Genomic DNA, 26,941 nt, shown 5'->3' with positions numbered 1-26,941 from the left:
GCCCTTGGGGGGGTCCCCTCCCCGTGTGGCCTTTGGGGCCCCCCCTCCATGCTTTGCTGGCCTGCATGTTCCTCCACGTGGCTGGCTCCTGATGCTCAGGATGAATCCAGATTTCCCTCTCTTTCTTAGGGTCCTCACTCTCCTATGCCGTTCTCCCACTGAATAAAAAGCTTAAAAACTTATCACACTGCCTGGTTTTTTATGCGAGTCTTCAGAATTCTTCTCTGAATAGGAGGCAAGAGCCCACAAGGCTTGTTCATGTCGTGCATTTATTAATAAGCAAAGGGAAACGGTGTCTGGATTCTGGATGAGTGGAGAAGGTGACCACACTCAAAGTGAAAATCATTATTTATGAATGGCCCAAAAGAATAGAAATCCAAACATGGAGTGTTAAGAAACTTTTTACAGGAATTTGTCATTGCTGTGTGTTATGGTTGACTATTGTGCAATAGGGCATTCCAAAACTTAATGGTCTAAAATGAAAATGAATTATCAGTTCTCATGGCTACGTAAGTTATTAGGCTCAGCTGGATGTTTCTCCTGCGTGGTCTGCCCTTTGCTTGCTGTCAGATGGTAGCTGCAGCTGCAGTTAACTGAAGCTCTCTGGGAAAGATCTCCAAGAACACTTCCTCCTTCACACTCACCTCTGGGCCCTCAACTGGCCTGGATGGAAGAGCCGGGAGCTGGACTGACCTAGGTCTTCACGGAGCCTCAACGTGGAATTGATGTGGACCTCTTCTCAGTGTGGTGGTTGCAGGGTGGTTGGACTTCTGAACTGGGGTCTAGTTTCTCCCAGAAAACATGTTCCAAGAAACCAAAAAGGGAACTGCACGTCTTCTTGTGCCCTCGCCTCAGAAGTCACACAATGTCCCCTCTGCTACTGTGTTGCTCGCAAGTCACAAGTCCAGCCCAGATGCACGGGCAGAGGCATGGAGACTGCTATTCATCAGGTTCTTCTTTGGAAACCAGCTGCCACCCCGTGATAGCCAAGTGCACGACCAGAGGACCCACCCTGCTGAACTTGGTATATGTCAGTCCAGGAGTAGAACTTGTATGGTTTTTTGCTCATGGCTTGTTCTATCTGTTGGTCATAGGCATAGGAACAGGTACCACTGTAAACAATTTGGGAACATTTAACATCTCTGCGCTTGCTTCTGCCCAAATTGTCCTTGTCTGCAAAGCTACACTTAACATGGCTTTCAATCCCACTGTATTGATTTCTCACATACGAGATTATCTATTTTTCTAGCAACTCCCTGAAAGCAAATCCCTTTCTAGCTTCTTGCATTTGATCTCAAACTAAGGATTCTCCCAGCCCCCTCTCCTGTTTGGCTGTCTTCTTACGTTGGATCAACTGTAACTCATCTCCAGCAATGCCCTGTTTATAGCAACAGCAGCTCAGTACTGTGCTCTCTGCTTGTGCTTGCCTCATGGAATTCACATTTTAAGAAAGAAAATCTTCTTGCCGGCGCCGTGGCTCAACAGGCTAATCCTCCGCCTTGCGGCGCCGGCACACCGGGTTCTAGTCCCGGTCGGGGCACCGATCCTGTCCCGGTTGCCCCTCTTCCAGGCCAGCTCTCTGCTGTGGCCAGGGAGTGCAGTGGAGGATGGCCCAAGTCCTTGGGTCCTGCACCCCGTGGGAGACCAGGAGAAGCACCTGGCTCCTGCCATCGGAACAGCGTGGTGCGCCGGCCGCAGCGCGCTACCGCGGCGGCCATTGGAGGGTGAACCAACGGCAAAAGGAAGACCTTTCTCTCTGTCTCTCTCTCACTGTCCACTCTGCCTGTCAAAAAAAAAAAAAAAAAAAAAAAAAAAAAAAAAAAAAAAAAAAGAAAATCTTCAGAGGTTGATAATAGGAAGAAGGGTAACCATTAATATTTATCCTTTGCTAGACAAGGGTCTAGGCATACAGAAATCTCTATTAAAAACTAGAAATCGGGGCCAGTGCTGTGGTGTAGTGGGTAAAGCCGTCACCTGCAGTGCCAGGCTTCTCATATGGGCACCAGTTCAAGATCCAGCTGCTCCACTTACAATCCAGCACCCTACTAATGAGCCCGGGAGAGCAGTAGAAGATAACTCAAGTCCTTGGGTTCCTGTATGCACGTGGGAGACCCAGAAGAAGTTTCTGAATCTTGGCTTTGAATCTGCCCATCTCCAGCTGTTTTGGTCCTCTGGGGAGTGAACCAGTGGACAGAAGATCTCTCTCTTTCTCTGCTTCTGCCTCTTTGTAGCAAGCTTTTCAAATAAATAAGTAAGTGAATGAATTTTTCATAGACTTTTTAAAGACCCCTTATATGCATAGATTTCAAAACTTTTCTGCAGAGGAATAAACTTGTCTTTTAATTTCATTTCCCATAAATGTTGGGAAGTACCCTTGTACATGGGAACATTTTATCAGGCAGCACCATAAATCAGTGGAGGAAGAGATCTGCTATTTGGTTCAAATCCTTGAGAAAACTGGCAGAACATACTTAAAGATAAAAAATGAACCAAAACCCAGAACTCCTACCTGGCCATATGCAAATATGAAGTCCAGATGGATTCAAGTCATGGGTAGCACAAATAAAATTATTACGTTAAAAGGAAAAAAAAAAAAAACTACTGTTGATGGAAATCTGGGCGGCTGAGGGGTGAGGACAAATCAAGAGGCAAAGAGAAAATCTATCTGATTCCATCAGGACTGAAGAATTCAATCCGATGAACAGTGTGGAAAAGGTCTCCAGAAGGCGACACTGGGAAAACTGCGCTGACAAGGTCTGAAACGAACTTGGCAATGTGATCTGGCATACAAAGGCTGCCGCTAACCCACAGAGACAGGCTGGAGTCCCAGGGCAAAGGACTAAAGCGCAGCTCAGGCGTGTGTCTTTGGAGGAAAACCTAGAAGCCTGAATGGGATGCTTACGTTCATTGGTAGTCAAAGGCGCGCCAATTGCAACAACCAGGAAGTGGTTCACTTTTCCACTGGCGAAGTTTGCAGGCTGTGAGCTGGTGCGGCCAGGAATGCAGCAGCGCCTGGGGAGTTCTGAACCCAGCTGGGAGAGTGAAGGGGGCGCCCTCTCTGGCAGCCTCTTGGGATTGAGATTCAGACCCAGCCGAAGGCATCAAGATGCGTAAAGGAGCCCCTGGGACTGCCCAGGACCTGAGCAGCAGCTTGGGAGCAGAGACGGGGCAGGGGCCCAAGCCCCCTGTCTGCCAGGTCCTGCGAGGCCCCCTGCCACCCGTCCCTGGGTCCCCCTGGCTCTGATCCTGGGGGGACCTCTCAGGATCTGCTGTTCTTTCCTGGCCGCACTGCTGGCCTGCTTCTGGGCCAGTGTGGCGGCCGCGTCCTTCCTCACCTGGGCAGGGGGGCACCCCCACTGAGCCCTGCCCCCCAGCTCTTCCTCCCAACTTCTCGTTTTCCTGTGACCGGGTCTCCTCACAGCCCAGGAAGACCCCTGTAGGGCCCGTCCCCCACCGCTGTGCCCATCACCTTAGTTACTTCAGGGTCGCAGTGCAAACGTGCTCCAGCCACAAGGGGCCCGGCTCGGGCTGGCAGTGACTCAGCCACGCCCATCTCCCCCTTACCATCTCCTTCCTCTTGCCCTTGGATCAGCAGCTGCCAGGCTCCTTTCTGCACCGTGAGGACTCCTGATGGCTGAGGCCTGGGGCTGTCGGTCCTGTGTGTGCTCCTGAACCAGAGCTGCCAGGTGCTGCCAGATGTGGTGGTGGGGCTCTATTAGGCCCATTTGCTGATTCATTTCCCAAATGCCCACGATGATCAGGGCTGGACACAGTGGGAATAGCAGTGACAGGTGCTTCTGATTCTGCCAGCTGATCCCAGGCCCCCAGACCCTGGTGTTCATTTAGCTACATCCCCTGCCAGCTATAGTAGCCACCCCAAGCCACTGTCCTGCGAGGGAAAGCCAGTGGCCAAGCCTGTTGGAAATGAGTCCCAGTGCCCTCCCAGTACTGAGCACGCTGAGACCCACGTCCCAGGCTGACCCCCATGGGAGATGCAGCTCTCACTCTGCGGGTCAGCGTCTCCTGCAAGCTCCACACCTGCTCCTTCTCCCCCAGGACTCCCTGGTTCTGGCTGCCCCACTGCGGCTGGGCACCGGGATGCCTGCCATGTTCTCCGTTTCTTGGCTCTGCACCTGTGAGTCCTGTGTGTTTCCTCCTGTGCTTAGATCCAAGACCCTGAATGGAAATGTGTCAGGGGCTCTGAGCAAGATGGCAGATGTCTCTCCTTGCCTCCTCTTCCCCTATTCCAAGTATCTCAAAATGGGATTTAAAAAATGGCTTACAAACAAATCATAAGATGGAAAGCAAGGAAGGCTGTAGTGAGCAGGCCGAAAGGCAGCCATGCTACCTGGAGTGGGATGATAACTCCTCTTGGTTTAGATTTGCATTTCCCCGATGGCTAACAGTATCAGCATTTTTTTTTCATGTGTTTGTTGATCATTTGCATTTCCTCTATTGAGAAGGGTCTATTTAGATTCTTTGCCCATTTCTCCACTGGGTTATTTTGTTGTTGGAGGAATAGTTGGCAAATATTTTCTCCCATTCCATTGGTCACCTCTTCACTCTGCTGATTGTTGCTTTGCTGTGCAGAAGCTTCTTGTTTGAGGTAATCTCATTTGCCTAGTTTACTTTTGTGGCCTGTGTCCCCCCCCCCCCGCCACCTTTTTTTTAAATTTGAAAGGCAGAGTTACAGAGAGAGGAGGAGAGAGAGAGAGAGAGAGAGAGAGAGAGAGAGAGAGAGAGATATCTTCCATCTGCTGGTTGATATCCATAACATCTGGGGCTGCACCACATTGAAGCCAGGAGCAAGGAGCTTCTTCTGGGTCTCCCACATGGTACAGGGGCCCAAGCACTGGGGCCATCTTCCACTGCTTTCCCAGGCACATTAGCAGGGAGCTGGATCAGAAGTGGAGCAGCCAGCTCTCAAACCAGTGCCCATATGGGGTGCTGGAATCACAGGCAGAGGCTTAACCTGCTACACCACAACACTGGCCCCTGTGCCCCTTTTTTGAGGGTCAGTCAATCACTATAGATTTTATTGCCTTAGGAAGCTCCAGGGGTGAAAATTCTGCAAGGAACAGTTCAAATATGCAGATGTGTTTAGTGTGTCTCAGTGAGAGCTGTCCACATCAGAGGATACAGCGAGCAAGTGGAAACAGCATGTTTAGCTATTTGGGGAAAAATTAAATGTTACCCTCCCTTCACACCCTCATCTAAAGTAAACTTTAAATGGACTAAAGAGATGAGTGTTAAATAGGAAACCATTAGGGAACCACGTACGGACTCAACCCTAGCCGGGGAACGCCCACGTAGGCCATATGAAAGATGCAGAAACTAACAGGGGGAGAAAAAAGGCTGACAGGGAGGAGAGCAAGCTACCCATCAGGATGTCCGAATCTCATTTTGTAGTGCCAGGTCGGTACCCAGTCCTGCTCCTGGCTCCCACTTCCTGCTAATGTGGACCCTGGCGGGCAGTGAGGAGGGCTCAGGGCCACCCACACGGGAGACCTGGGTTGAATTTCTGGCTCCTGGCTTCGGCTTTGCAGGCTGATATGGACATTTTGGGAGTGAGCCAGTATTTGAGGACTCTCTTTCTGTCTCATATTTAAAAAGGTGATATTTGCCAAAATTAAAATCTCATCAACTCTGTGTAATAGAATAATGAAAAGGAAAAAGCAAGCAACAAATCATAAAAAATGTTTGATTGAATTAGAAATCAACAACAGAATAGCAGAAGGAAATTTGGGAGCTAAAAAATACAATAGGGGGCCGGCACTGTAGCATAGCAGGTAAAGCCGCCGTCTGTGGTGCCCTCATCCCAGAAAGGCACTAGTTCAAGTCCCAGCTGTTGCTCTTCCAATCCAGTTCTCTGCTATGGCCTGGGAAAGCAGTGGAAGATGGCCCAAGTGCTAGGGCCCCTGCACCTGCGTGGGAGACCCAGAAGAAGCTCCTGGCTTCAGATCAGCCCAGTTCCAGCTGTTACAGCCATTTGGGGAGTGAACCAGGAAGATCTCTCTCTGCCTCTGCATCTCTGTAACTCTGCCTTTCAAATAAATAAATATTTAAAAAAAATATAATAACAACAACAAAACCCCCAAAAACCTCACTAAATGGACTGCATAGGAGAGTGGAGATGACAGAAGATGGAATGAGTGAACTTGAAGACAGGTCAACAAAATTTACTCAAGCTGAACAACAGCGAGGAATAGACTGAAACACAGGAGCAGGACCTCAGAGATCTGGGGCAAGAACACGAGCGCAAACGTTCGTGCATCAGAGTTTCAGAAGGAAAGATGGAGCGTGGGAGGCTGAGAACGTATTGGAGGAAACGCATGAAAACTTCTCAGATTTGGCAAAAGTCATAGACTCACAGGTCCAAAAGGCTGATGTAAGCCTGAGATGGGATAAACCGAAGAAATACACACCAGAACAAACTCTTGAGAGCTAAAGACAAAGAACATAGCTCAAGAGCAGCCAGAGAGAAATGGTGCATTCCTTATAAGGAGCTATCAATTCTAACTACAGTGAATTCCTTACCTGCAAAATGGAAGCCAAAATTCTGTGGCATATTTTTCTTGTACTAAAGCCCAAATAATTCAATTTAAAAAGAGCAAAGAATTTGAATAGTCATTTCTCCAAAGATATACAGACTACAGAAAGTACATAAAAAGATGCTCAAGAATTAAAACCATAGATACTGCCGTCACGTGTTAAAGGACATTTCAATCAGTGATGGACCACGAAGTTGACAATGTTCCAAGAGATAATCATGGAGCCGGAAAGTTCCCAGTGTCGGTGACACTGCACTTCCTGCTGTGTGACAGCTGCTTGCAGGGTTCAGTACAGTACGTGCTGTGTGGATTTGTAGCCTGGAGCAGTAGGCCGCACCATCCAGGATGATATGCCTCTTAGTAATATTCACACAGCAACAGAGTCACCTACCGATGCGTCACTCAGAAGGTATTCCCACCTCTAAGTGACACCCTCCCGAACATCACACCCAGCAGGATGGTTATAAACCAAAGGCAGCTGATACAAATGTTGGAGAGAAATTATAGCCCTCAGACATCCTGATGAGGGTAGAACATGGGGCAGCCACCTTGAAAACTATTTGGCGATTCCTCAAAATGCTAAACATAGAGTAGCTGTGTGAGCAAGTCATCCTATTCTTCAATATACACCCAAGAGAAATGAAAACACATGTCCACACAAAAACGTGTACTCTGTTCAGAGTGGCACTGCTCACAATGGCCAAAGAGTAGAAATAAATTAGATGCCCACCAACTGGTAAATGAATACACACACACACACACACAGATGCATACCTATCTCTTCACTGGAATATTATTCAGCCATTAAAAAGAACGAAGAATTAATACAACGTGCACAGCAGGTACTGCTACATGAACAAACCCAAAAGCACTGTGCTATGTGGAAGACTCCAGTCACAAGGGACACGTATGTTCAATTATGTTTTGATGAAATGTTCAGAACAGGGAAAATCTGTTAAGACAGCAAGTGGATTAGGGGCTGCCGGGGCTGCGGGACTGTGGAGAGTGAGATGTTCTGTACAATCGTCTCCTAAAAGGTACCCACGTGCTATGTCGGGACCTGGGAATCTCAGCTCACAGGCCAGGAGAGGGCTCTTGCTGATGGCATGAAGGACCTTGATACGGGGAGATTATCCTGCATTAGGACAAGAGGCACCGCATCCATCGCACGTATCCTTGTTAGAAGCAGAGGGGATTTAAACAGGCACAGCGGAAGGTGATGAGAGAGAGAGACAGAGAGAAAGGTCTTCCTTCCGTTGGTTCATTCCCCAAATGGTCGCTACGCCCAGTGCTGCGCCGAACTGAAGCCAGGAGCCAGGTGCTTCCTCCTGGTCTCCCATGAAGGTGCAGGGGCCCAAGCACTTGGGCCATCCTCCACTGCCTTCCTGGGCCACAGCAGAGAGCTGGACTGGAAGAGGAGCAGCCAGGACTAGAACTGGTGCCCATACGGGACGCCAGTGCCGCAGGTGGAGGATTAACCAAGTGAGCCATGGTGCCGACCCCTTGGTGAAAATCTTAAAAACACTGAGTTGTGCACTGTATGTATCTGATGGTCTCAAAGACACTTTACTTCTTCAGGATGCTTATTTTGCTGGGCCCACAGGGCTTTTCTTGGCATCGGTTGATTTAATGCTGAAGCAGTTGAGTATTATACCTGCTGGGATGGTGACTGGTCTCTCCATTCTTTTGTGGTGACCTACAATAAGGGGCAGGTCGCTTTCTGGAAATCTCCATCCGGCCATACAGAACGTGGCCCCATGAGCTAACACACCAGGACCACATTTGTCGTGCACATCAGGTCTGTGTGTCTGGTGGTTCTGCCCTGCCCTGGCCTGCCGCCTGCCTCAAACCTGGAGATGAGTTAGCGCATCGAAACATGGTGATGCTGGAATAAAACTCTGGCAGCTACAGCTGCTGGTGTGGTGCAGTTTGGCTTCAGGTGCCCTTCTGAATTGTCCACTTGTGTCCATTTTATAACATGTGAATTATAGTCATGAAGCTCTTAAAAAAATCTTTGTAACCTTGAGTTAAGCAAAGGTGTCTTAGATTTGCCACAAAAAATGTGATCCCTAAACATTATGTATTGGACTTCATCCAAAGAAGTTAGCATAAAATGCTACATACTCGGTGATTTCCATTCTAGAAAGAGAAAAATCAGAGGGAAGAAGGCCACAGGTTACAGGTTGCCAGGGCCAGGAGGCTGATGATCAAGGGATGTGGGAAGCTGTGGGAGGGATGATGAACTCTTCTGCATCTTGGATACAGAACAGGGTGCGAGTTTCCACACATTCTTTCAGCTCCAGGAACTATCCACTGAAAATGAAGTTTTACTACATATAGGTTAGACCTTAGTTGTTTTTTTTTTTTTTACAAAGATTTATTTATTATTTGAAAGACAGAGTAAGACAGAGAAAAGAGGTGGGTATCAAGTTTCCATCCACTGGTTCACTTCCCAAATGGCTGTAACAGCTAGGGCTGGGCCAGGTCGAAGGCAGGAGCCAGGAACTCCATCCTGATCTCCCACATGGGTAACAGGGGCCCAAGCACCTAAGGCACCTTCTGCCACTCTCCTAGGTGCATTAGCAGGGAGCTGGACTGGAAGCAGAGCAGCTGGGACTCAAACCAGTGCTCTGACATGGGGATGCTGGCATTGCAGGAGGCTCAACCCACAGTGCCACAGTACGGGCTTCTAGACCTTAAATTTCTGCTGAAAATATAAAGAAAAAATATGCTGTCTTAAATCATTTTGTACACAAAAGCCTAGCATATCCATATTTTTAAAGAGATTTTGATAACTACTTTGGAATTTCCCTAGGGGGCTCATATACTCTGAGTCCAGCGTCTATGTCCCGTACCAGCGGATGAGTGTTGGGTCCTTGCTGGCACAATTGTCCCAGTGTCCCACTTGGTGCAGGGCACACTGTACAGGTGTCACCTCCAGGCACGAGAGGTCCCATGAGAGGTGGCCCCCTCCCTCCAGAAGGGGTGGAGGGAGACACCCTGTGTGTTGTGGGTGTGGCTGGGAGAGGCTCTACATTCTGTGAGGACTGGGGAAGAGCTGCTGGGAAAGGAAGGGGGCACGGGGAAGCGCAGCGCGTCTTCTGCGGGCTGACAATTCGGCAGTGACAAGCGCGTCTCCTTCCTAGATCCCCAGTGCCCAGCCCTGGGCATAGCAATGAGGTTGTAAGAAAGAACAGATGGGAGTGGGCATGTGGGTTCCTGGGTTCGATTCTTCACTCTTGCTCCTGACGCCAGCTTCCTGCTAACACAGATTCTGGGAGGCAGCAGTTGATGATTCAAATAACTAGGTTCCTGCCACCCCCATAGGAGACCTGGCCTGGATCCCCAGCACCCAGCTTCAGCCTGGTCCAGCCCTGATCATCGTGGGCATTTGGGAAATGAATCAGCAAATGGGAGTTCTCTTTCCTTTCTCTCTCTCTCTCTCCCCTCTTTCTCCCCTTCTGAAATATGTATACAAATAATAAAAATTCAGTGTTCACATGAACAGGTGAATGAATGAATTCAGAGTATAATAGTTTGGGGTCAGCAAAGATGAAACTTCTTTGGCTGGGGCTTTGGGGCTCAAGGTCAGCTGAAGACCATGGCCGTGCCAGCGCAGGGACTTTCATTCTAGGAAGATGACACAGGTGAGGCAGGGCACACACGCGGCCATGGGGGTCTGCCTACCCCCTCCCACCCCAAAGGAGGAGGTGGCAGAAGTCCAGCCCCAGGGACTAAATGAAGGGTGGGGTCATGGGCCAGTGCTGGGTCATTTTAACTGGAACCGGTGGCTGTAGAGGCGAGATAGGGTTGAGTGAGAGGAAGTGGTGGGGACCTGCCTGTGTGCTGATGGGGGCCGGGGCCAGGGGAGGAAGGGCCCCCGGGGCGTGGTATCTTCAGGAGTGGGTGAGGGGAAGCACTGAGGTGGTTTTAGGAAGCCTGCAAGAGGAAGGAGGAGTCTAGAGAGAGCTGGTGGGTGAGTAGAGACCACAGGAGGAGAGGCAGAGAGAAGCGGAGAGAGTCGGGGAGACACAGAGCGAGAGGGAAAGACAGCTGGTGTGTGTGTGTGTGTGTGTGTATGCGGGGTGCGGGTCGGGAGAATGGAGCATGGAGAGTGTATGAGAGCCCAAACATGTGAGTGCGTGAGGGTGTGTTTGATTGCATGTGCTCAGGGACAAGGGCACAGGAACTCCTCCCGGACACTAAACTTGATGCTCTGAGTCTTACAATTTGGAACCTCCCTCCCCCACCCTGCCCCACCCAGCCGCTGTGACAAAAATAAGATTGCCCGTGCGCCTGTGTGAGGGTATTTGCCACAGTAAGTGTGAGTGACTGTTGTAGGGCAACAGAGAATGCACTTTGCAAATGGATGAATGAATGAATGAATGAATGGGCACTCACAAGGACTTCCTTGTGAACGTGGGTGTGGGAAGTCCAGGACGCCTCCCAGCAGCCTGAGAGCTCTGCCCCCGCCCTCCCCCACCCCATTCCCTCACCCCAACCCCAGTCTCTGAGCCCAGCAGATTCCAGAAGTTTGTACCCAAGGTCCCAGAGACCGCACAGCAGCCCCTGGGTGGATCCCCTGCCCCATGGGACCTGTCTCTGGGAGGGAGCCCAGGAAGGGCTGGGGGCCCCAGGCTGGGTGGAGCAGCCACACCTGCCTGAAGTTCCGAGGAAGAGGGCGGAAACAGCCGCCCGTGCTGCCCTGCTGATAGGCTCGACGGGCCCCTGCGGTCTGCTGGTGGCAGCGGGTCCCGCACTGCCTCACTTCCCTAAATGAGCAATTTCACTTTCAGAAGCCCGGGTCCGGCCCTGGCAGGCCCGGGTGGCATGTCCTGTGCTGGCCCGGGTCCTGGCTGAAGAGCCCCGGGGTGCCTTGGCCCCTGGCCGGGCCCGTGACTGCCCCGACTGGATGCCACCATGGCCCTGGTGGTGCTGCTGCCGCTGCTGCTGCCTCTTCTGTGGCCACAGGGCTGCATCTCAGGTGAGAGAAGGAGCTGGACGACCTGCGGGAGGGAGCGCTTGAGGGGCAGGAGCTGTGCCCGCCCGCCCTGCTTCTCTGCGCCCGATTATCTGGGTTCACCTTCTGTGGGTTGGGGCTTGACCAGAGACCCGAGAGGGTGTCTGTCCTCAGGCCGGGTCTCACAAGCCCTCCGGGCAGCCCTGGGCCCTCTCTGCCCCGGCCCCTGTATCTGCTGGGCGTCCCTGGGGGCCCCAAGCCTCAGCCCCTCAGTTTCCTCCCACACCGCCTTCGCCTGTTCTCTGCCGGGAAAGCTGTTTGGTTTTGCTTCTGACAAGAGTTGTTGCATCATGCGTGCGCTTTGAACTCATTTTTCCTCAGAATATTGATGCCACATCCGGTCCCTGCCCCCTGCCCTGAAGGTGACCAATCCCTGAAGGTCTTTCCTACCCCAAGGGGCCTCACCCAGTTCTGCTTCCCTTGCTGCCATGGCAACCAAGTGGCTGCCTCCTGTTGGATTCTGGGCTCAAGTAGGGGCTGGCAGAACCCACGCCCTACCACTTGTGAGAGGGGTAGAAGGTGCAGGCACAAATGGACACGGTGCCCCCAGACTCTTCCCCAAGTCTCCTACCTCTGCCAGGGCAGAAGTCCTGGGCTCGCCCATCTCGTCACCGAGTTGGGTCATTCTGTTTAGTTCGTAAGGGACAAGGTGCAGCTCAGAGAGGGTGTGGTCTCGCTCAGCGCCTTGCCTGGCTGCTGTGGCCACTGGAAACTGGACCGGGTCTCTGGGTTTCCGGGTCCTTGGTATCATCATAGCCCTGGCTCCATTGTGTGTGTTGGGGGGGGGCAGGAGGGGGACTCTGGTACCACCTGCATTTGGGAAAAGAACGCACGCATTGAGCATGTACTACGTTCAAGGCAAGGTCCTGGGGTTTAATTCTCACGGCAACATCGGAGGGGAGCGATGTTACCCCTGCCTGACAGATAAAGTCGCAAAGACGTTGCCTGAGCTGCTCACACAGTAAAGTGTGTAGCTGGGGTTTAGAGAGAGAGATAGATACAGGTTTATTTTATTCACTAGAGAGAGTGACACAGAGAAAGGGAGAGACAGAGAGAGATCTTCTATCTACTGGTTCACTCCCCAAATGGTCACAACAGCCAGGGCTGGGCCAGGCCGACGTCAGGAGCCTGGAACTCCTTCCAGGTCTCTCATGGGGGGGGCAGGGGCCCAAGCACTTGGGCCTTCTGCTTCTGCTGCTTTCCCAGGTGCACTAGCAGGGAGCTGAATTGGAAGTAGAGCAGCCAGGGCTCGAACTGGCACTCTGATATGGGATGTTGGCACCGCACAACACGGCCCCTGGACCCAGGGTTTTGACCCATGGAATACAGAATGTGCATTCAGTATTCCATGCCACTGGGGAGAAACTTCTGTGTGTGCTTGCGGAAGGCCCTGGGGGCTTCCTGTGGGCAGACAGGCAGATGCACATCACCGCCGCTTTCTCCCTCTCTCTGTCCCCTGAGCTAAACTCCTGCCCCTGTCCTGGTCTCCCCGCCGCATGGTGGATTACGCAGGGCACGAGCCACATCCTGGGCACATAGCACAAGATGTTGCAGCGAAACCACGCGTGACCGTAGAATCTTCTGGTTCAATGTGCTGGGAACTCCTAAGCCCTGGTACCTGTATAGGGGAGATCTTCAGGCAGTACGTGGAAAATGTTTATTATCTGTGAATTTCAAATTTTTGGCACCAAGATGAGTTCATCTTTTAAGTCAGTTTTCCACGAGCTTCTTGTAGTCCCTGCACAGTACCTGGGCACGTGTAATCCATGGGTTTGACGTAACTAGTAAAGTTAAACCTTGCCTGGAATGAGCGAAGGTGGCTTGCTCTTTAAAAGATGGCTGCTGTGAACCCATCTGGGAAGTAAACTCTCCTCGTGTTGCCAGGTCCACCTGCGTTGTGTGCGCTCCGACGTTCCGGAATTCATGCACTTGCAACTGTGTCTGTGGATCTGCCCAGGGCTGGGCAGGAGCTTTCCCACAAGGCTAGGGAGCCCTGAAGACAGGGCTCCTCACGTCCTATGACACCAGGAACCACCAGGGAGAAAAGGGCCACGTCTGGGGCAGCCCTGAGTGCAAGGGCTGAGTTTCCTCCCTTAGACTGCGGACTCCCTGTCTCCACCATCAGATTGGGAGGTCCATGAGGGAGGGGCCTATGATTCCTCCATCAGACTGGGAGCCCCATACACAGGGAGGTGTATCTCCCCGTCAGACTGAGGGGCGAGTGCCTGGGGCAGGGCTGTACTTCCCCATCAAACTGCCAGCTCCATCACAGCCGGGTGGCAGCCACCTCCTCTCCCCTCACCACCATCTTCAAGTCCGAGTCACCCCCTCCCCCCTGTGGTGCCAGCCCTTGCTCAACAAGCTGTGTCTCTGCAGGGCCGCCGGCCGAGGGCTCGTACATCAAATTGCGGCACCAAGAAGGGGACACTCTGTTAGTGCAGTGCTCCTACAAGAGCCGCAGAAGCCGCATGGAAGGCAGGGTCTGGTGCAGAATCTGGAAGAAGAGATGCGAGCCTGGGTTCACCCGCGTCTGGGCAAAGGGGCCCAGCTACCTGATGCAGGACGACGCCCAGGCCAAGGTGGTCAACATCACCATGCAGGGCCTCAAGCTCCAGGACTCGGGCCGATACTGGTGCCTGCGCAACAGCTCCGGGACCCTCTACCCCATGATGGGCGTCCATCTGGAGGTGTTCCCAGGTGAGAGGTATCCCAGGCCTCCCTGCCCTGCGCCCCGCTGACATTGGACATGATAAGAATACCACTCCACCAAATGCCGGGTTACACTGTGAGCTCCTTCCCTCCCTCCCTCCCTCCCTTCCTCCCTCCCTTCCTTCTTTCTTTCCTCCCTCCTTTCCTTTTTAAAGATTTTAGTTAGTTGAAAGGCAGACAGACAGAGAGAGAGGTCTTCCATCCACTGGTTCACTCTCCAAATGGCCCCAAAGGCTGGAGCTGGGCCAGCCCAAAGCCAGGAGCCAGGAGCTTCCTCTGGGTCTCCCACGTAGGGACCTGGGCCATCCTCTGCTGCTTTCCCAAGCACACTAGCAGGGAGCTGGATGGGAAGTGGAGCAGCCGGAACTTAAACAGGCATTCTGATATGAAATGCCGAGGTCTCAAGTGGTGGCTCAACCAACTGCACCACAATGCAGGACCCAGCATAGGGTTTTCTTTTCTTTTTCTTTTTCTTTTTTTTTTTTTTTTTTTTGGACAGGCAGAGTGGACAGTGAGAGAGAGAGACAGAGAGAAAGGTCTTCCTTCCCCTCAATGGCCATTGTGGCTGGCGTACCGTGCTGATCCGAAGCCAGGAGCCAGGTGCTTCTCCTGGTCTCCCATGTGGGTGCAAGGCCCAAGCATTTGGGCCATCCTCCACTGCACTCCCAGGCCACAGCAGAGAGCTGGCCTGGAAGAGGGGCAGCCGGGACAGAACCGGCGCCCCGACTGGGACTAGAACCCGGTGTGCCGGCGCCGCAGGCGGAGGATTAGCCTATTGAGCCGCGGCACTGGCCAAGCATAGGGTTTTCAAAGTGCTTTTACTGGTACCTTTCTGGGCATTACTGTCACTGTTGTGCAGATGAAATAAGGAGATCTTAAAAGTCCCAGGCATAGCAGTTGAAGCTGCTGTCTACAATGCTAGAATCCCAGATGGGTGCCAGGTTGTGTCCTGACTGCTCCACTTCTAATCCAGCTCCCTGCTAGATGGCCCCGGGAAAATCAGCAGAAGATGGCCCAAGGGTTTGGGTGCTGATCACCCATATGGGAGACCTGGATGAAGCTCCTGGCTTCAGCCTGGCCCAGCCTTGGACGTTACAGCCACCTGGGGAGTGAACCAGCAGATGGAAGATCTCTCTCTGTCTTTCCTTCTCTCTGTAACTGCAACTTTTTTTTTTTTTTTTGAGATTTATGTATTTACTTGAGAGGCAGAGTGAGAGAGAGAGAGAGAGGAAGAGAGAGAGAGAGAGGTCTTCCATCTGCTGGTTCACTCCCCAAATGGCCACAATGGCCAGAGGTGGGCCGATCTAAAGCTAGAAGTGAGAAGAAGTTTCTTCTGGGTCTCCCACACAGGTGCAGGGGCCCAAGCACTTGGGCCATCCTCTATTGCTTTCCCTGGCCATCAGCAGAGATCTGGATCAGAAGTGGAGCAGTCGGGATTCAAACTAGCACCTATACGGGATGCTGGTGCTGCAGGCGGATGCTTAAGCTACTACACCACAGCACTGGCCCCTCTGACTTTTTTTTTAAATAAATGTCCTGTGTGGCTCTGACTTTGTCCAGAGCTAGCAAGCAGCAGAAATGAAATTTGAACTCAGGACTCTCTGTGCTTTGGTCTACTCAGTTATCCGTTCTGTATTCACTGAGTCTCTGTGACGTGCCAGACACACTTCCAGACTCTGAGAGTTTAGGGGGTGAGAAAAACAGCCACCCTCTTGCCCTGTGGGAGAGCCAGATGTCACTGCAGATAATAAAACAGTGTGACGGACTACTGACCTACTGAGGCTCAGAGAACGCCTCCCTGAGCTGACAACACCAGATGGAGCCTGAGTGGTGAGCTTTCTCCGGCCCTGTTGAAATCTGGGTGCTCTGAAGGGCATTTGTGAGGCCAGCTACATGTGCAAAGGCCCTGAGGTGAGACGCTCGGCTCCTGTACAAGGAAGGCCTATGTCAGGGTTCAGGTTGAGTGTGAGGCAGTGAGAACTGAGGGCGGTGAGCAAGCAGCAGGGCTGAGGTCCGTGATGTGGATCTGGGGTCTTAAGTACCGTGAGAAGCTGCTGGGAAGTTTAGGGAGGTGTAGCACAGTGGAGAGGTCAAGCGGAGGCAGAGAAAGCACTGGGAACTCTGGCTGGACATGCCAGGGGCTCAAAGTAGGAGGCAGTAGAGGTGGAGAGAAACGCATGGGCCCAAGCCTGGTCTCCAGACCTTCTGCACACTCAGTGTGTTTGCAGGCAGCACAGGGTTTGCTGGAGCGGAAGCTGAGAGCAAGGAGAGGAAACCAAGGGGACTCCGGGGTTATCATTAGTAGGTGAGTGAGGGTCTCCTTCGCTGGGCAGCATAACACCCAGAGCACCCTCCGGTCTGTTACAACGTCTTCTGGCAGTCTAAGATTTCCCACCCCGCATGGGAGCCCGAGTTTCATGGCCCAAGGCCACTGCGAAAAGCAAGGGTGCCTGCTGCCCTTCTAGGGAGACGGAAAGGTGGTGCTCTCCATCGCCCCCTGCTGGCCCTCCCCATCCTCACAGCTTGGTGTGGAGGCAGGCGCAGGGTGATGGGAACAGCTGACTCTGCCGATGCCAGTCCTTTTCCACCAGCCTTCTGAGCCCTCCATGAGGTGGGCGTCCAGATGCTGGCTCTCCCGAGGCACCTACGGGTGCCTCTTCGAAGGGCTCTTTGGGGCTGAGGCCACTGCTGAGCGTGAGGTTGGGGGAGTGCTGGCACCAGGCTGGCCTCTTCCTCAGCCCCCATTCTCGCCAAAACGGCCCCTGTTCAGTTACCTCCTCTGGTTCTCCCACTCCTGGCTATGGTGGGCTCGACAGTCCCCCTAGATCAAGGTCTCCCAACCTTCCCCCCCGCCTGCCCTCCATCCACAGGCCCAACTCCAGGCTTCCTATAGGAGAGGGGTGGTAAGGACAAGGGAGCTGACGGCTCAGATGTGCCTGAGTGGGCCCTGCCCCCAACAAGGTGCACGACTCCTATTGTTTGCAGCTTTCTGGAATCTCGGGTCTCTGCTGCCCCCCCCCCTTTTTAAAAAAGATTTATTTATTTGTTTGAGAAGTAGAGTTACAGATAGAGACGGAGAGACAGAGAGAAAGGTCTTCCATCTGCTAGTTCACTCTCCAAATGGCTTCAATGGCCGGAGCTGCGTCGATCCAAAGCCAGGAGCCAGGAGCTTCTTTCGGGTCTCCCACATGGGTGCAGGGACCCAAGCACCTGGACCATCTTCTACTGCTTTGCCAGGCCACAGCAGAGAGCTGGGTTGAAAGTGGAGCAGCCAGGACTCAAACCAGTGCTCATATGGGATGCTGGCATCGCAGGCGGTGGCTTTACCCGCTATGCCACAGTGCAGCTGCCCCCCACACCCCATCTTCATCTCTGGACCCTAATAGCCAACTGTGGAGCAGTGGAATTATCCCATCCATTCATGTCAGGGAGATAGGTCTGGGGAGTGCCAGTAGAGATGGGGCGGGGTAGGAGGTGTCCCCTGGAACAGGTGGCCGATGGGGGGTGGGGCTAAAGTGACCATGGCAGCCTCTCCCCTCTTCACCATGCCTGCTTCTTCCTTCCTGACACTCCCTGTGAACTCACACACAGCTGCCCACCGGGAGCCTGAGAACAGGACCCCGGGCCCAAGGGCAGGAGGGGAGAAGAGGACAATCTCTACCCTGAGAGAGGGGGCGGGGTCTGCTCCCAGCACTGAGACCCCCATCCGTCTAATAGGCCTCCCTCTTTGGTCCCTCAGCTTCCACCACGGAGAAGAGCATGCCTCTCACATACCTGGCCAACGTCCCCAAGAGTGGTGCTGTCATTGCAAAAGAACAAGCCTCCACGCCAGGCGCCCGCGCCCCTCTCTCCATGGGCATGACGGTGTCCACCTCTGGAGCGCTCACCGTGGCCAGACTCTCGTCCTCCTCTGCTTCACACACCATGAGACCCAGCTCCCCCAACACCAGCATCACCATCGTGGGGCCCTGGAGAGCCACAGGGTCCTGGGCGGTGACTGAAGCTCCCAGCACTGCCCAAGCCACCCCTGCTAGCCCAGCACCCATGTCCACGAAGCCCGCGCTCCTCGGCACCAGCTCACCCACCACGGGAATGTGCCAGAACAAACTACCCTCCCTCAGGTACCTGCTGCAGGGCGAGTAGGCACACGTGCACCAGCTCTCGGTGCCTGCACAGACTCAGAGGGGAAAATCTTTGTCAGGACCCCCCCCCCCCCCAACACACACACACCGCTTCTGCTCCCAGGAGCTCAGTGTGGCCTGGCACCCAGACAGCAGAGGGAGCCGGGAAGTGCCGTAACAGCCGACACTGGGGAGGAGGGGCAGGGGTGGGCGGCCGGGAGAGTTTGCAGGTGAGGGCAGGAGGGTAAGGACGGGGTGAGGAGGCGGCTCTGGGGGCAGGAGCTGGGATGTGGCGGCTGCTGTGATTTGGGCTCCCCAAGATGCAGGCCAGAGTGGGGAAGGGGGCTGGTGCCAGGAAGGCAGCTGATGAGGGGCAGCCAGCGGCAGGTGCTCCCCCGAGGTGGGAGAGCTGGGGTAGATACGTACCAATGCCTGTTTGTCACCTGTGGAGGGCCAGCCGCCACATGTGGCATGCAGGGCTCCCGGGACAAAAGAAAGGAGCAATCGTCGTGGGACTGCTGGAGACCTGTGCATGGGAGCGATGCAGGCTGGGGCATTGAGCACAGCCAGGGTCACAGGCGTCGCCGCCCTCACTCTGGACAGAGTTAGGGGATTCATGGAGGGAGGAGGGATGCGGGGAGGGAGAGCTGGGGCCGTCTTCCCTCAGCTCTGGGCTCCTCACTGCCTCTCCCCCAGCTGTGTCCCCAGGACAGAAGTGCTGCTGAGCCGCCCAGGGTCTGACCCTGCCTGGGGCCGGGGAGACCTCGGGCCTCAGCTCCTTCCCTCCGCCTCGACTCCTCAGGCGCCAGGATATTCACATCACAGTGCTCGTGGTGGTGCTGGCCCTCTTCCCGGTGCCCGTGATGTTGATCGTGGTCTATGGGTTTTGGAAGAAGAGACACACAGGAAGTGAGTGGAGCCCACCCCTCAGCACCCTGGCCAGGGCTCGGGTAGCTGTCCAAATGGCCGTGCCAGTCAAGGGCACCGCAGAGCACCCAGTGAGGGAGGGGGCGGCCAGGCAGGGGAGGACCTGGAGGGACTCCTGGCAGAGGCGGGAGAGGGGCGTCAGGGTGCTGTGAGCAGGGCGCGGCCATCTTCAACTGCCCCTTTCTCCGTAGGATACAGCTTGTGCCACGACCCTGCCAGGCCCTGGAGGGACCCGCCCAGAAGCCCAGAGCCCCTGCAGAAGCTGGCTTAGTTTGGGACCATGTAACTGCACAGCGGCAGGGCCTCCCGGAGGGGCCCCAGGAGGCTGGGGCAGGAGTGGAGAGCAGGGCCTGGCCTGGCCCAGGTTGGAGGAATTCTGCAAGGGCAGGACATGCGGAGGCCCTGCCTGCCCCACAGCTGCCACCATATCCCCATGCCAAGCGTTTTCCTGGGCTGCCAGGAGTGTGCAGAGCGCCCAGCGGCAGGCACCACGCAGCCGGTCTGGCGGAGCGCGTCCCAGAGCCTGCTCAGAGCCACAGACGCCAGGCCCTGGACCGAGGGCAGCGGAGCCCTGAGGATGTTGCTGACCCAAAGAGAACCTTGTCCTGCATGCCTCAGGAGCCTCATCCTGCCCGATGCTGGAGCCGAGCCGACGGGGGACAGCGAGAGCTGCCCTCTGCCCGCCCGGGACCCCTGTGCCCTCAGCTTCCCTCTGTTCCCCTCGAGTTCCCCTACCCCCGCAAGCCTGGGGAGGAAGGGGGAGGGCCTCATGAGGCCCAGAAGCAGCTGGAGTCCCCGGGGCCCTGTTGTGGACAAGGAGAGGGAAGTGGTCAGGAGCCATGCCACTGGGGAGTTCAGAGCTCCGCCCAGTCGCTGTGTCTGGCCAGGTGTCCTCCGATGCGGCTCCTGGATACCTTCTGCCCTGACTGAGGTCACTCATCCCCCCATCCTGGGAGCCTGCAGCTCCCACCTCCCCCACTGCTGCCACCACCTGCTGGGTGTCCCTCCCCTGAGGTGCCTGCCTCTCCCCTGCTGAACTCAGGGCTTCCTCCCCAGGCTGTGCACCTGGGCACCAGGTCCGAGATCCTGCAGGGAATGCCAGCTGAGTCCACACCCTGAGACTCTGGCCCTGTAACAACAGGCACTGGTGGGGAGACCAGGGTGTAGAGAAAGAGCAGATCAGCACCCCACTCCCTAGGGGCTCACTGTCCCCTGCAGAGAGAAGACCCACTTGGGACACAAAGAAAGTAGCCGGAGCTGACCACAGCCTGCAGGACTGACTCAAGTTGGGGACAGAAAGCTTGGAGTCCAGTTGTGAGCCACCAACACTCAGCTCAGACTCAGCCTCTGCTGCCCAGGCCACCTCCCCGGTCGCCAGCAGTGAAGGCTGGAGGCCACCAACTGGATTCCTGGCCAGGCAGGGGTGTCCTCTGCCTGCAGGGACTGAGTATAAACGTGACATCAGGACTTTGGTCTTGGGTCAGGAACCTCCCAGGGGGAGAGCAGACGTCGTGCTCAAGAGAGGGATACAGCTGAGGTCTCGGTGGACAGCTGGTGTGGCCACTCCAGGATGGATATGGGGAGAAAATAAGGGGCGCCGGGCCATCGCTGGGGACAGTGTGGAGGAGGTACCTCTTCCCTGTGTCCATGAGAGGGCAGTAGATGTAAGACCCAGGCTAAGGAATTGACAGCTTGATCCCAGGACAGGCAAAGCCACACATACAGACACACATGTACACACAGTGACATCCGACCCAGCCAGCCACCTGCCCCAGGAGCTCACCTCCACTGCCATCCCGCATCTCTGATGCAAGACGTCTGGTGGGGAAGGAGTTGGAGTGGGGACAGTGATGCCACTGTCACGGTGTGACCCCAAGCAAGTCACTAACCTTTCTGGGCCTCCTCGCCCCCCCCCCCAACCTTATGAAAGGGGGCAGTAATTCCTACCTCTCGAGATTTTCAGGATAAAATGCAATAATGTGAACGTTGTACTACTCAGCGAACGCCTGCTTATTACCGCTCCTTGGTTGTTCTCAGCTCTGTCATCTCCCACATCCTGCACTTGAGATCTGGGAGGCTCTGTCTCTGTCTGTCTCCTCTCTTCTCGGGCCTTTTGGGGCAGGCCTTTTGGTGAAGCCCTCTTAGGAAGAGGGGAGGACACGTGTGTCTGCTCATCTTGGTGTGGCCTTGAGAAGCTCTTCTTTCCTTCTATGGCAAAGCAGGACAGAGATGAGCCCTGAAGCCCCTTGTCCCTGGCGTCCAAGGACAAGCGCGCCTGCAGGAGTTGTCTGAGCACAACTCAGTACTGCGGGAGGCAGGCCCAGGACAGAAGGAGCCAGCCCTGCCCTCCACCTGCTCCCAGGTGCAAGGGGCAGGAAGATGAAGCAGGGCTGGTATGCCCCGGGCCACAGCCAGGGTTAGAAGCCACAGTGCAGGATGCAGGAGGTGTTCAAGGCCTTCGGAGACGGGAACTCTGGGGGCCAGCCAGGCAGGCTTCCTGGGGGAGGCAAGCTCCTGCAAAGCTCCACCTTGCTAGGGCAGAAACCACTCTGAGCATACCCAGCCTCCTCGGAGCAGCTGATAGGGCAGTGTCTAAGGCACTGACACCCCCTCACCAGCTCAAGGAAGTCCTGAAGGCTTGGCCCTCCCCCAGACATCCTCGCTCTCCTTTTGGTCTCCATGGCAGCCCAGCATCTCCCATGACTTCCTGCTCCCGGCTCTTCCCTTCCCCTAGATGGTGGTCCCAGCGCTCTTTGAACCCCTGTGCCCACTGGCGTCTCAGAGCCTGTCCCCTGGAACCTAACCCACCACGCTTCTCACAAGCTTCCCTCTTTCTGCTTGTGAACCAACCGTGAGCACCCTGTGACCCTTGGATTTCTGCAGCTGACCCAGTGCCAACTGCTTTTTAGGATGTGCTTGATTGGTGTGGTCTTTCAGCAAACGCTTATGGAGGGACTGTGGCTGGGAGCCGGGGATGACCTGAGGCCAGCAACAGCCCCCACCCCACCTGCTGGCAGGGTCTTCAAAAAGTTCATGGACAATGCAGACGGTAAAAATTCCGTGTCTGGGTTTCAAAGGTTTTGCACCAAAATAAACTTATCTTTTAATTTCTTTTTCCGTGAACTTTAAAAATAAATTTATTTATTTGAGAGACCGAGAGAGAGAGAGAGAGAGAGAGACATTCCGTTCATACCCCCCAAAGGCTGGCAAGGATTCTAGGGGCCAGGCCAAGGGCAGAAGCGGGAGCCAGAAGCCAGCAACTCCACCCAGGTCTCGCACGTGGGTGGGAGGCTGCCTCCCCAGGCACGAGCAGGAAGCTGGAGTGTGGAGCCAGGAGCTGGAGCTAGGTCTGGAACTCTGGCACTCTGAAACGGGGTGTGACTGCTTTGTTTTCTTTTGTTTTGTTTAAGATTTTATTTTATTTATTTGAAAAGCAGGGTTTCAGAGAGAGAGAAGAAGAGATAGAGGGAGAGGTCTTCTATCTGCTGGTTCACTCCCCAAATGGCCACGACAGTCAGTGCTGGGCTAGTCCAAAGTCAAGAGCCAGGAGCTTCTTCCGGTCTCCCATGTGGGTGCAGTGGCCCAAGGACTTGGGCCATTCTCCAATGCTTTCCCAGGCGCATTAGCAGGGAGCTGGATGAGAAGTGGAGCAGCTGGGACTTGAACTGGCGGCTATATGGGATGGTGGCACTGAGGCTGCAGCTTAACCCCTTGTATCATAGCACTGTCCCCATGGGATGTGACTGTTTTAACAGTGGCCAGGTCCCACGCCTGCCCCTTCCAAGAACTTTTTGAACCCCCCTGCCCTGTCCTCCCCTTCCTCCCTCCTCGTGCTGGGGACCGTTCCTGCATCCCCATACCTGGAAACGCATCTGCAGCTCCTTTCTCCCCTCCAGTCCCCAGGAACTTCTGAGTTCTCAGGAAGTCACTGACCTTTGGTGGCTGGTGGCACTCAGGGCTCTGGTCCAGCTTCTCAAAGCCCCCCCCCCCCCCCCGGATCGCTTGCCTTCATTCAGGCTGTGCTTTCTGGGGGTGGGGGCAGGAGAAATTTAGGCTGGGAAGGAAGTGGCAGAACAGCTGGGAGAGAGGAGGAACGGTTCACCCAACTTCCGTTCTGTGAATTCTCAGCTTTCCCTACACCAACCTCAGGGTCAACCCCAGCGGGAGGGGAGTGGCCCTGAGGGGGAAGTGGCCGGCTCAGGGGAGCGCAGGAGCAGCTATTGGGTCCCTGGAGCCCCGCGTTCCCCAGACGCCAGGTCCCTGCCCCAGGCTGTTCACTTCTCTCACAAGGTCTTTGCCTTGCTCAGCAGTCCACCCTATACCCCCAGCTCGAGAAAGGCCCCATGGCTTGGGGGGCTCTGCTTCTGCTGCTGCCTGGCCTGCTGCTGCTCCTGGTGCCAGGTGAGGGGCAGGGGAGGAGGGCCGGGGAGGTGCGGGGTGGCCCCTGCGGCGAGAGGCTCCCTGACCTGATGGTTCCCTCCCAGGCTCCCAGGCACAGAAGCCAGCAGCACAGCACAAACTGGAGGGCGAGGCCATCTACGTGATCTGCCCTTACTCGGCTGACCAGCACGGGAAGGAGAAAGTCTGGTGTAGGCAAGCAGGGCCGAACACCTGCCTCATATTGGCCACTTCCCAGGGCTGGGTGGGGAGCTCCCAGTGTTACCTGTGGGATGATCCAGGCTCTGCCCAGTTCACCGTGATGATGACCGAGCTCAAGGCGGAGGACTCGGGATTCTACTTTTGTGGCTTCTTTGAGTATTCCAAGGTCGTCGTCCTCGGAACCATCCAGCTCGAGGTGTCGGCAGGTGCGTGTTCCCCTTCTTCTTTGTGCGGTTTGGGCTTACTGAGTCTCCAGGTGTGAGAGCCGGGGGCAGGGGGGAGACCCTGGGAATGGGACCATAGTGGGTCATGGGTGGGGTCAGCTCTGACCTCAGGCCTCCAACGGGTCCTTCCCGCCACATCACCCGTCTTTGCTGCTCCTCCTTTTCCTGGGAGTGATCTTAAAGCTCCCCCAGGCATCAGCACTGCTGCTCAGCACCCAGTCTCAGACATCCGTGCCCCTGACCTTAACCCTCAACCTTTGCCCATCACGCAGAGGAATTGGGTGTGGGGCAGAAAAATATGAGCTGACAGGAGACAGGTCGAGGGGGAGGGAGACAGGAAGGCTGGGAAGTGTAGCAGCCTAGGGCTTGGGGTGGGGGCTGAGTCCTTGCCTTGGACATGACCTTCACAGGTGAGGAACCTTGAGCCTCTGAGTGCAAATTTGCAATTTCTATGAATCCTGAGGCCGCACATGTTCCTCCCGAGCACCACAAGGTTGCCCAGCCGCCCCGCACTTACCCGTGGCCGGGGCTGGAACACGGCTCCTGCTAGATCCCTCCCTCGCGCTGAGCCTGCCCGGCCTCTTGGTCTCGCAGGCACCTGGAGGACCGAGCGTAGCAGCTCAGTGGTTCATTGCCCAACTTCGGCTCCATGCCCTTTGCGTGTGGGGCACAGAGCTAGGCTACTCTCTGGAAGGGGGACCCAAGTCGCTGGAATGCCATTCCGCGCTGGGGAAGCCCACAGCCCAGCCAGGGGAGTGGCACTGGAGCAAGTGAGGGGACCGGCAACCACGGGAGGACTCCTTGGAGGAGGTGTCACACCTGGGCCTTGTTGGCTGAGCAGGAGTCCATCCAGGGGAGACCTGAGGGGCATGGGGGGAAGCGTCAGAGGTTGAAGTGCGTGACAGGCTCAGAAGCGACTGTAGAGCGGATCTAACATGCAAGTGATGGTGCTGTCCCTTGCATGGAGCTGCCCTGCAGGGGGAGGAGACCAGACACCTCCACAGAGCTGCTGCACCTCCTGCAGGGCCCACGATGTGGCTCGGAGCCCCCACCCAGTCCAGTGCCACATATGGCCGCCTCCTCCCTGGGTGGGGGAAGCCCTGGAGTGTGGGTGCGCAGAGGGGTGCTCCTCTTCACTGTCGTCTCTCTTCCAGCTCCAGCTCCACATACCCCCAGGAGCAACGGGACGTCAACGGACCCTGTCATTGCCAGGTACTGCCGCCCCTCCCCCATCCTCTGAGCCCTCATTTTCTTCCAACCATGTCAGACACCCCCAGCTACCACACTGCCACTGCATCCAGCTCTCAGGGGTTGGAATAGCAAGCAGATCGCCTTGGGTCACTTCACCTAACCCCAGCTTTCACTTCTGCAAAATGAGGCAAATAACATTCTCGCTACCTTTTATCAGCTGGGGCCAGATGATTCTTGGCTGTAGGAGACTGACCGGTTCTTTGTGGGGTATTTAGCAGCATCTCTGGCCTCTGCCCATCAAGTGCACACACCTCCTGAGGACACCCAGATGTGGCGACCCAGAGGGTCTCCCAGCATTGCCCAGTGTGCCTTGCAGCACGCACCCACCATGATTCGGAACCTTGATCTCACAGAGTGGCCGTGAGGGTTCGGTGAGCCTGGCCTGGCCCAGAGCCATGGCACCAAGGCTGCTGCTTTTGCTTCTGCCCCCTGTCCAGCCCTTCCCGGCCTTGCTGCAAGAGCAGCAGAGCCATGTCAGGGCCAGGTGTCAAGGCTAGGACACACTTGACCGTCACCGTGACCTGTGGCCTGGCCTATTTTCTACACCTGCCCAATGGTTTCCAGGCCCCAGCCACTTCCTGGTTCTTTCTTCTCTTCCCCTCTCTTCAGTCACCATCACCACAGATAACAAGCTCTGGGCTCTTGTAAAATATGGCTCATTTAAGAGACAAAACAAGACACCAAGTGGGTGCCAATCACCTGGGCTGAAAGAGGTCTCTAGAACTGCCCCCCTCCCCCAGCACCCAGACACGTTCCTAGGAGCCTGTGATGGTGCAGGAAGGTCTCTGTGTTTTCCCTTTGACTAAGACAGGACCTACTACAATGCACTGTTATCTGCAGTGCTCCGTGTGCTACCTGCAGCCCCTGGAGGAGCTGGGCCAAGGAGTGGCCAGGGGAAAGGTGCTGGGAGGGGTGAATGCAGACCCTGCCCAGGGGACCCAGGAGGGAAGTTAAGGGACCAGAGTCAGAAAAGGGAAGGCTTGTGACATCTGGACATCTCAGCACATCGGCCTTACAGAAAAGGAAACCAGTCCCGGGGAGAGGGGGAGGGCATTGCCTGAGACAGCGCTGGCTCCTGTGGCCGCCCAGTGGTCAGCTGGGAGAGACTAGAGGCTGGTGAGGCTGTGGGGACTACAGCCCTGGGCGGGTAAGGTTTTCCAGGCCGGGAGGTGGTGCTGGCTTTTGCTCTCTCCTCACTGGCCCGGTCCCTCTTCCAAAGGCCCCTGGACAGCTGGAAGTCCATCCTCGTGGGCGTGGTGGTGGCTACACTGCTGCTGCTGCTGCTGGCCCTCTTCACGGTCCTGGGTCTCAGGAAAGCCCGAGCAAGAGCCGGGAAAGGTGAGTCCCTGCCATGGCCCTGAGCCGACCAGCCAGTGCGGAGCCACGTACAGGGCAGCCCGAGAGCCAGGGGCCCAAGGCTCGCACGGCTCATTTACCCAAAGGAGCATCTGAGGCCTGCTGGCTGCAGTGGCTCCCTTCCCCTCTGCCAAAGTGGTGGGCCCTGGGCGTTCTGCAGGTAGACCAGTTCTCTTTGGAGGT

The 26,941-nt window shown here is 55.3% G+C and overlaps 2 protein-coding genes across 2 annotated transcripts in view; both read left to right on the top strand.

Annotated features, from left to right (window-relative positions):
* Nucleotides 1–19,599, top strand: part of TREML2 (triggering receptor expressed on myeloid cells like 2) — a 31,730-nt gene extending 12,131 nt beyond the window's left edge. The window contains 6 exon segments of the mRNA XM_062187192.1: nt 11,267–11,383; nt 11,416–11,535; nt 13,948–14,268; nt 18,020–18,419; nt 19,204–19,310; nt 19,520–19,599. Coding sequence (XP_062043176.1) covers nt 11,267–11,383; nt 11,416–11,535; nt 13,948–14,268; nt 18,020–18,419; nt 19,204–19,310; nt 19,520–19,599 — 1,145 coding nt within the window.
* Nucleotides 19,600–23,671: 4,072 nt separating this feature from the next.
* TREML4 (triggering receptor expressed on myeloid cells like 4) lies at nt 23,672–25,391 on the top strand. Its single transcript, XM_062187191.1, has 3 exons — nt 23,672–23,722; nt 23,821–24,133; nt 25,306–25,391. Exons 1-3 carry the CDS (start codon nt 23,672–23,674, stop codon nt 25,389–25,391), a joined length of 450 nt encoding a protein of 149 aa, XP_062043175.1.
* The last annotated feature ends 1,550 nt before the right edge of the window (nt 25,392–26,941 follow it).

The sequence above is a fragment of the Lepus europaeus genome, chromosome 3, assembly GCF_033115175.1.
Source record: "Lepus europaeus isolate LE1 chromosome 3, mLepTim1.pri, whole genome shotgun sequence".
Taxonomy (NCBI): domain Eukaryota; kingdom Metazoa; phylum Chordata; class Mammalia; order Lagomorpha; family Leporidae; genus Lepus; species Lepus europaeus.
Note: the sequence above shows the minus strand (reverse complement) of the source record. Positions and strands in the feature narration are given on the sequence as shown.

Coding starts and splice junctions, on each gene's coding strand:
- TREML4 (XM_062187191.1), top strand. CDS start 23,672: ATGGCTTGGGGGGCTCTGCTTCTGCTGCTGCCTGGCCTGCTGCTGCTC. Junction 23,723..23,820: donor CTGGCCTGCTGCTGCTCCTG/GTGCCAGGTGAG, acceptor CCAGGCTCCCAG/GCACAGAAGCCAGCAGCACA. Junction 24,134..25,305: donor CCAGCTCGAGGTGTCGGCAG/GTGCGTGTTCCC, acceptor TCTCTCTTCCAG/CTCCAGCTCCACATACCCCC.